Genomic DNA, 10,366 nt, shown 5'->3' with positions numbered 1-10,366 from the left:
ACAGAAGTATGTTGAACGGTTTTATTGAAAAAAAAAGGTTATAATGATGTAGATTATGTACTAAAAACTAAAGAATGATTCGGAAGGTTCTAGGTAGCAGTCATCACACCACTCCCTACAGCAATCTATGGTATTGATCAGATAAAAACAATTAAATCATTGGGCGTAGCGTAACTTAAGTAAATATGTAAATACAATTCAGTTGAACATAAAATTCATATTTTAGGTTATTTCATAATCAAATTTGAAGTTCCAAGAAGACCAAGAGTAAGCCGTTAGATTTTTCTGCAGCGAATGCAAGATAGAAGAAAGAATTTTTGACGGAGAGTGTTATGTGTTTCTCCAACTTGAAATGAATTTTAATGAAGGTAAAAATTGCATTCATCTGTAAACATATTATTTTCGCATTCTCAAGCTATTCAAGACAAGAATAATATTCTCGGTTCAAATGTGTGAATAACTCAACTCCCACCTTCCATACAAATTTTAGGCCATTTACAAATGGATCATCTTGTTTTTCGAAATCTCCTTTCATCTCATCACCTACATATATCTTGTGAGAATACATATACACGTCTATCAACTTATCATTAACGACTTCAAATCAAGGCTGCAATTTTGTCCCACGCTTTAGAATTTGTTTCCGTAAGTGGATTCTGAGAATATCTCAAGTGGTAAGCTAAATAATATTAACTCGAATGAAATATCCCATCTCACGCACATTACAGATAAGAAAAAATTATTACCGCTTTTTCAACCGTTATATTGGTTCAAAATATACAAGGTACATATTCTAAAAATATTTTTTTGAAGGGATCGATGTTTGTTATTTTTTTAGATTCTGAGCTGTCACATTGTGACAAAAATTGATTAAGCGATCAATTGAGATTCTATATCAGAAAAACCAAATCTGTTATTTTCAAAAATGTATGTAGTTTTCATCAGGTTTTAATTTTTTGTAACACATTTTCAGATCAGAGTCCCATGCTAGACCTGCCTACCTATACATACGTCTTCTACAAAAAACAAATAATTTCTGAAATGTTATATTCCGACTGACTGAAAATCAATCGATGGATGAAGATCTTAAAAAGTGCGAAGGGTGAAGAAAAGGGGAAATAGAGGAAAAGTTGTGTATTGTAGAGCCCACTATGACGATATTATGAACTATTTTTCGTAATTCCAGAGTTATATAGGTAAAAAAGAAAAATTCCATTTCGTCTTTTTACTAATATCTTTTTTGATTGAATACATCTACGAAAAACTTTTTGCACTGTGTCCTTATGCTGAAGAAAATATATAACACAGTGTAGAATTCTTTGGATCACCCCCCGACTTTGTCTTTTTTAATATGTACTTGTATTATTTACTACATTTATTATTTTTTTCTAGGTTCATTTTTTACTGAGATAATAAATATCAATCTCCAAAAGTGTGAAATATTTACTTTTAAGTGTGCAAATCATAATTGAAAGGATTATATTTTTAGGAGTCTTTAATTTTTGGGTGGTAAGAAAGTTTTTGGCTCCATCTTGATACAAAAGAAAGAGTGGGAATCTTCCAAAGAAAGGACGTGAAAGGAGATTTCGAAAAACAAGGTGATCCGTTTGTGAATGGCCTAAAATTTGAATGGAAGATGGGAGTTGAGTTATTCACACATTTGAACCAAGAATATTATTCTTGTCTTCCTTCCTTTCTTTGGAAGATTCCCACTTTTTCTATTAGTAGAAAGCCAAAAACTTTCTATAATACTTATTAGAATAAGCATACTTTTTCTTCCTGTCTCTTTGATGACATTCATCGTCCTGTAAACTTAGTAACTGAACCATGGTGATTTCTAGATAAATCGTAGCCTCACTGATTTATCGTTTTTTTCACAGACTGAAAATACTATTATCAAACTCAGAAGAATGCGATATGATCATCATCAAATCAAATAGAGCCTATTATTTTGGAGCAGGTAATATATTTTCATTATTTTATGAAAACTATTGAATATTTTTCACAAAAGAAATGATCCTTCTGAATCATCGCGTAAAATGGGCATTGTTATCTCAATTTTATAGTATCTAAACGTCCGTACCTTAATTACAATTTGAACGATAGTTCAAATGTTTTTCAATTGGAAAACGGACAGAAACCGAAAAATCCCTAGTAAATTACAGATATAGAAATGCACCAAAAATTATGAAATAAATCTGTCTGTGCAATTTCAGCTGGAAGAATTAAAAATCTAAAATCAAATGAACCAATTAACCTTACGTCATTATTTACATTACGTTTCAAACATATTTTAGATATGGAAAAACTCTCGGTCAATTTTAGATTAAAAGGCGACATTTTGTTTTCTTACGTGCAGTACCGTCTGTTCAGTCATCGAACAGTGGAAGGAACAACCCCAAAAATACGACTAGGGAATAGTGTACGAGTGTTCATCGTTTAAGAGCCCATACCATTTTTAAAACAATCGTGTACACCTTTTTCTCTTGGGATGAATCAAGTGTGAAGTTGAAATGACTTGAATTATTCTCATCTCAATAATTCGCTATTCATTGTCGTGAATATTCCAAAGGCGTTAAATCACACGATCTAGGCGGCCAATTGACGAGCCCCAAACGTGAGATAAACTGTTCACTGAAGGCGGCTCTTAATTGGGCCATTGTTTCGCGTGCCGTGTGGCATGTCCAATTCTTCCGTTTTGGGCAACAAAAAGTCGTCAATCATCACACAGTAGCGCTCGCCATTCACAGTAACGTTCCGGCCATTGTTGTCTTTGAAGATAATGCCACCGACCCATAATCCACACCAAACCGTGACTTTTTCGTGATGCATCGGTTGCTCTTGCAATGCTTGTGGCTGGTCTTCACTCCAGATGCAGTAATTTTGCTTGTTTACGTATCTAGTGAACCAGAAATGAGCCTCGTCGTTGAACACAATTTTTCGATAAAAATGTGGATCTTCCTCCAACTTTGCCAGCGCCCATTCACCAAATGTTAGACGTTGTGGCATGTCGTGTGGCTTCAATTCTTGCACAAGCTGTATCTTATAAGGTTTTACACCCAAATCCTTTCGCAAAATTTTCCACGTAGTGGAACAACAGATGCCCAATTACTGCAAACAGCGGCGAATCGACATTTCACGGTCATCACGAACACTGGCAGATACAGCCGCAATATTTTCTTCAGTCCTCACTCTACGTATGCGTGTTGGTGGTTTAATGTCCCATAATGTAAACTGGGTTCGAAATTTAGTCACAAGCTTCATAATAGCTCCCTTAGTAGACCGACGAAACTGGCCATAAATTGGAAGAAGTGCACGATGTTCTTTCTTAACCGAGCATGAATTTTGATGATAAAATTCGATGATTTGCAAGCGATGTTCATTCGTAAGTCAATTCATGGTTGAATTATAAACCAAACTGAACAAGTTTGACAATGACACAAGACACGATTCACGCGTGATCTGTCAAAAACAGTGTTCCAAAAAGATGCTAGCAAAAAAATCAGTCATTATAAATACATAATTTACAATAAGAAGTATCACTGACAAGGTGAATGAATCTCTTTCTGAATTGTTATTGGCACGCAGAGATATTTCTTGTCTAATTGAGTAATTTGTCCTTTCTTATTTGATACACTTTGAAAAGCTTTTTTGGTTTCCGGGAAGTGAAATCCCATAAGTTCTATCTAATGAGTTGTCACACGAGCGCATTCTGAAATTACTGTATTGATATTTTTGCAGATTTTCTGAAAAAAACAGCATTTTGAGCTTTGAATTTTTCAATACTAAAAATTCGAATGACTTTCAGGAAAGCTCCGGCAAGCCAACTGGTTTTGCTCTCCCGCAGCGCGGCAGGCCATACATCGCTGTCCGAAAAGGTCGTTAAGGAAACAAGAACAATATCTCCGGCAGCGGAAAGGATGCATCGCAGGGGAATCCGCAGTAAATGGAAATGTTGGAAATAAGAAGAATGCGTATCTGGGTCTTAAACCATCCGCGGACACCGCCTGCTGGCCTCCCATTGGCGCGCGGAGGCGCGTTTCCAAGGAAACGAGGAGGAACGTTTCGACTGCACCGAGCCAAGATTCATCGCCACCTTGAGATGTTTTAATGTTGCCTTTATTCAAATTAATGGTTTCGAATATTTTATAAGATTAAAGTGTACGCCGATCGTATCTTTATTTAAATTGGTCTGCATGCCTCTGTTGAGATTCCGGAGGATGGCAGTCGACGGGATTTATGGAGGTGTGCTCACCTTCGGAGAAATCCAGTTTCTGGGAGAGGTGGAGAGATTTGTGGGATTCGTTCGATTTCTACTGCTCGCTGTTAATTGTGTGCTGAAGTCGCTTTATAATGGCTTTTTATGGATTTATCCATCTACGCCTTTGAAGGACCAAACAAAAACCGTATTATCAATAAAGTATATCAATATACAATTTGAGTACATTCATAAAAAAATTTCAAAGAAATTATTCTTTTTTTCTAGAATTGCCAATAATCTTTCAACGGAGTCAAGTATCACAGTTTACAAGTCAATTGTTCAGCCACACTTCGACTATTGTTCCTCTATCCTATATCTATTCAATCAGAATAAATTGTCTCAACTTCAAAAACTTCAGAATGAATCGTGGTATGAGAATCATTTTGAAGTGCCGTAGAGATACTCCTATCACTATTATGCTCAATGTTTTAAATTGGCAATCCATTTCCCAAAGACTGCTATACTTCACAATGATCTTCGTATACAAAATATTGAACAATTTAGGACATTCTTATTTTAATCAGTATATTGTCTTTCATCACGATATTCACCACCACTTCACTCGAAATAATAATAACTTATATATTAACAGAACAAAAAACAAAAATACTATGAACTCATTGTTTTTCAAGGGTTTGATCGGTTCAACAAATTACCTAATGCAATTAAAATTAACCCATCTCTGAACATGTTCAAAAATGAACTGAAGAAATTTGTTTTAAATGTACAAATATGATATGTATTATGTCTTTGTTACCTGTAGCTGTAATTGGTATAATTCCATTCATCTAATGTTCGTTATATATTTCAAATAATTATGTAATTTATCTTTCTACATGTTGCATTGAAATTTTTCGAATGTATAATGTTGCTGTTTTTGTAGTAATGTCTTTAAATATATTTTATTGAACTTATGTTTGTCATACATTTAAGTCATTTCTATATGTAACACATACCTTTTTTTTAATTCTACCATTCTAGTTGATTTGTATATTATTAGGATATCCTATTTAAAATAAAGATCTATCTATAAAGATCTATCTAGAATTGTATCTTTTGTAATTTTATAGGTCGTACGTGATTGTTCATTAGTAATAGCAGGTAGATAAATTTCCAATAAAAAGTTGAAGAAAGAAGTTCTTGATACATAAAAATCTAGTGGTATCTCATTTGAACTAGACGATACTTGCATGGGGTGGAATTCTCCAAACCCATATTCAACCATAAGAAAACCTTCTAAAGGCATTTTTCATAGCGATTCTGCGTTAACCTAGTATATATTCACCTGAGAAACCATACAGTATCTAATATACTTACTATACAGTAAGTAGATCTTTATATGTTCAAACATCATACACCAATCGATATTTCTTCAAGTCGATATGACACCAGGACCAATAACTTATGTAATGTTTCTCACATGAAAACAACAATAGAACAAAGAAGTATTACTGGGAACAGTTATTGAAAATTCATCACCACAAAATATTTCAATTCTGCGATCTTTGAAAACGTTCAAATTTTCGTGAAAAAATTATGTATGGGCAAATAGAACTACCGTAAAAAATGTAATTGATACAAAAAATTATTTAGAAAGGTACCTTGAATATGTATTTCGAATATAACAGTATAATTAAATATAAAGTTATTTCATATACATCTAACCTATTTTTATAATTTTAACTTACCAGTATACTATTCATTTTATCTTTTTAAATAAGCTGTGTTCTATTCTAACAAAAGAATTATTATATCTGTACTAATCAATGGTATGTTCAATTTGAGTAAATATCTTCCTTTCTTGTTGATAGTTCCATTTGTTATTATCAATATGATCTGTTGTATTATAATATGCCTGTTTTTGATCTTTTTGTTACCATATTCTTCGTACCTTGTAAGTTCTGAGTATGATATATTTATATACATACTCTTTTGTTATATTTTATATGTTTTTGATATATTTTTTCAATTGTCAACGTTTGGCTAACCTGTTACTCATCAAATATAAACGTTTTCATTATTATTATACGGTCATTTCAAATGTAATGGCAAATTACTAAGTTTGACCAGAAATGTTAAAGCTTTCGAACACAATAATTGACTGTTCAAAACTATTTTTTCTCATTAATCATGCTTATATATTTGAAAAAAAATATATGAATTGAAAATGGAATATACTCCCCCTGTCTGTATATATTGAATGGAATATACTGGCTGAATCTATGCCGTGCTGGTAAACAGAACTGCAACTACGACTCTTCAAGGCGAGGCCATTAGGTTCAGGGTCACCAGGGGCTGCCCTCACGGTGGGGTACTATCACCCCTTCTGTGGTCGCTCCTGATAGATAGTCTGCCTAATGTCCTCGACAGAAGAAAAGTAGATCTGCAAGCTTATGCAGATAACCTTGTCATCTTGGCAAGGTCCTCATCGGGAAGGGTAGATTGTAATATCCTCCAAGGCACGTTGGAAGTTGTTCACAGTTGGTGTCTGAGGGAGTAGATGTCTGTCAACCCCAGCAAAACTGTGATAATCCCCTTCACCAGGGGGAGAAAATTGGACGATCTAACGACACTTTTCCTCAATGGTGAGGGCGTTCCATTTGGAACGGAGGTGAAATATCTTGGCATTGTCCTTGATAAAAACTCACCTGGCACGCTCACTTGGAAAAAGTTTTACACAAATCCAGACTGTCCCTATGGACATGTGGACATGAATTTGTGGTAAAACTTGGGGTTTAGATCCCAAACAAATCCATTGGATTTATGTGATGATTGTCAGACCAATGATCACTTATGGTGCAATTGCCTGGTGGCCGAAGGCTTTACAGAAAACGGCTCAGGCGAAGCTCTCTGGCTTACAGAGACAGGCTTGTCTGGCCATCAGTATTGCCATCAGTACCACACCGTCAGCAGCCATAGAGATCCTTCTAGATATTCCTCCTCTTCACATTTTTCTGGAGAGAGGTTAGATGAACTGCATACAGACTTGTGCACATTGCCAATTGCACAAATCAATTAAATGCAGAGTGCAACAGATTGTTGGGTGACGCTGGAAGTCACAGCATTCTGGAAATGACCTCTGATTTTATGCCTCCAACTGTCAACTACGAACTGCCTTATGAAGTACTGTTCCCGAGTAGAGAGGACTGAATCCTCCGGGAGAAGGAAATATTAAGAGGAGATGACCTCTGATTTTATGCCTCCAACTGTCAACCACCAGATTAATCACCGGTTTTAGTGCAGGTTTTTTTTGTCGCAGACCCAGGACAGATATATCTACCTGCCTAGGAACCTATGCGACTGTATTTCAAGCGGAAATTTACACTATTGAATTGTATGCGGAGAGATTAGAAAAATTCAACCTCATACACAAGTCAATAAAAATATTCTCGGACACTCATGCGGCGTTGCAAGCTCTTGGCTCCTACCGAGCAACGTCTAAATTGGTAGGAAATTGCCAAAAACGGCTCTCTTCGATATGAAGACTTAACAGATTGTCTCTGATTTGGATTCCTGGCCATACTGGTCTGGAAGGCAATGATGTTGCTGACTCCCTTGCAAAGGAGAGTGCTGCAAACGGCTTCATCGGACCTGTCATTGGCATCGCTTTAGGCTTTGCCAAACAATCATTGAAAACCTGGATGGCAAAAAGATTCATTGATTTCTGGCAGAATCTTTCAGGATTGGCTCACTCCAAGGCGTTTATTCACCCTTCGAAGCTTGCTTCCAAACAGTTGTTGGACTACAGTAGGGATGAAATACGATGTCTAACAGAGCTTCTTACAGGTCATTTTCATTTGAATCATCATATCTAGAGACTCGGACTGTCGGAAGACAGTGTGTGTCGCCTCTGTTTGGTAAATGACGAAACAGCAGAGCATATACTTTGTGCCTGCACCGCTGGGGGCCTAATCAGGTTTTTAGAGTTCGACAGAGCCGTACATAATAAACCCTTGCGGGTTGCGGTGGAAGCTGGAATAGATCCACTCACTTTAGACCTAACCTAACACCACTTTGGATGACTTCCTCTGTCCCTTTCCTCGAATCTTGTTGGAAAACTGATTGAAATCGCACGCAAATATACAAAAATCAATCAAAAACTATCGAAATCGATTGACAGTTTTTGCATTAATTGGATATTGAATTTCATTTGGCACAAAATTTTCTCAGTTCAGCTCCCTTTCTTATGAGAGGTAGCCGTTTGCGATTTTGAATTGATTGAGCCTGTATTCTTTTCTCCGTTCAACATTTTACTAGCTGTTTCTCTCAGTTTTCCTTTAGTTTCGTCGGGTTCTGTCATCATAATTTTGACGTTGTTCCAATTCATCATATGTGCACTACTTGTCAAATATTTCTTATAGATTATTCTGATGTGCGTTTTTTCTAATTTTGAAATGTCTTGAGGTTTCAAGAGTATCTCCAGAGGCTCCAATAAATTTAAGGCATCGCCACTTAGTGACATGACTATCGTCAAACTCAAACCAGTCCAATTCGTCTTTGACCAATTCGTGAAAATGGCCAGATTCAACGCCAGAACCACAGTGAACAATGACTGCATGAAGATTATAATATTGGTCGGCTAGATTGAAGTGTTCATGCATCTATTTCGAACCTTCGTAAGAGTTTAGTACTTCCGTCACACTTCGGGCAAATGAGCCCCAATGTAGCCATTATACCAAAAATATCCATATCTCCCAAACCAAAGCTTGGGAGATATCTAACCAGAATAGGAACCGTGATTATTCCCTGGGGAAAAATCCCTATAAATATTTTTTTTTCGAAAATAACTGTACTATACTGTCGCTAGCAAGAGAACTATAAAAAGAAAAGTGGGAAAACTCACCATCCGTGAAGGGTTTTATCTTGTAGTCACAAAAAAGGCATTGGCGTGATAAACAGATCACACTTTCCACAGTAAGCAGAAATACAAGCTGTAACTCTGAAAAACAAATAGGACTACAGCGTATGCAGTTTCTGTGAGAACAAGTTGAAAATAGAAAAGTTATGATTTATTCTGATGGTGAATCAAGAACTTATAATTTTCCTTGTAGTGACAACTTGTGAAATGTGATTTATCTTTAAAAGAGGCTTTTGAATCGATATTAGCATTGGGCAGGTTTCTATGGATGAGGTTAGACAAGCAACTTTACTCTGAAGCTTTTTTTTTAAATAACAAAATAGAGTAGCGAATATTTACATGCTTCAATATGTATACTTATATTTGAATTGTCACTTGTATTTTCATTGTTATTTGTGTCTTCGTGTTATTTTGCTCACTCATAAACAAGTGGAAATCTCCACTTCGTGGCTCTGAGCTGATTCATTCAATCTATTTCATCTATTTATTACTCACTGTATGATTCCAAATGGTGAATAAATATATTTATCATTTCATCACATATCAAAATTAATATCATCACGACAAGATATTGTATTAATTCAAAATTTTTCAAAATATTGATAACCATTGGGAAAAGACAGTTTTTGGCTTTGTACAACTCCATCTTGATACAAAAAAATGTAGGAATCTTTCAAAAAAAGGAAGGAAACCATCAATTTCAAAAAAATGTTTACTCTTTCATTTGGTATATGTTTAGGAATCCTTTGTATGATTTTTGATTCAATTCCAAACGAATGTTTGGAATACAAACTGAGTAGAGAAGTTTTTTTGTACAATTCAGTGTTCATAAAAAATTATTTGTTTCGAAAGTATATTTCTTTCGTGTAATTCAATGTTTATATGAAAGTAGCTGTTTCAGGAAGGTTTTATTTCCGATTTGTGTCTGAAAGTTACTTCTTTGCATGATCTACTAATCTATGTATACAGTTATTTCTTTTAAAATTAATTACTTCCTTCTTCTTTTTGGGAGATTCCCATATTTTTTATATCAAAATGGAGTAGTAGAAAGCCAAAAACTTTCCCAAAAATACATCACTCCTGAAAATATAACCTTTTCAATTCAAACAATATTGGTACATATTTATCAATTTGTTGGTTGATTTTGACAAACGGTTTTGTTGTATTGAATACAAAAAAACACAATCCGCAGAGATATAAGTACTCGTATATGCATTAAGGATTATATCCACCCTTTCTAGGTTAAA

General features: G+C 35.1%; 1 protein-coding gene across 1 annotated transcript; it reads left to right on the top strand.

Moving 5' to 3' along the window:
- The first annotated feature begins 225 nt into the window (after nt 1–225).
- LOC141480939 (uncharacterized) lies at nt 226–4,740 on the top strand. The gene is made up of 4 exons (XM_074171687.1): nt 226–368; nt 974–1,196; nt 1,881–1,960; nt 3,809–4,740. The coding sequence occupies exons 3-4, from the start codon at nt 1,918–1,920 to the stop codon at nt 4,099–4,101; spliced, it is 336 nt and encodes a 111-aa protein (XP_074027788.1). The 5' UTR covers nt 226–368; nt 974–1,196; nt 1,881–1,917; the 3' UTR covers nt 4,102–4,740.
- The last annotated feature ends 5,626 nt before the right edge of the window (nt 4,741–10,366 follow it).

This window comes from Leptinotarsa decemlineata, unplaced genomic scaffold (genome assembly GCF_025532065.1).
Source record: "Leptinotarsa decemlineata unplaced genomic scaffold, Ldec_3_MD MMD2_tig00000026_RagTag_RagTag, whole genome shotgun sequence".
Classification (NCBI taxonomy): domain Eukaryota; kingdom Metazoa; phylum Arthropoda; class Insecta; order Coleoptera; family Chrysomelidae; genus Leptinotarsa; species Leptinotarsa decemlineata.
The sequence above is the reverse complement of the archived record's forward strand: the minus strand, read 5'-3'. Positions and strand labels throughout refer to the sequence as shown.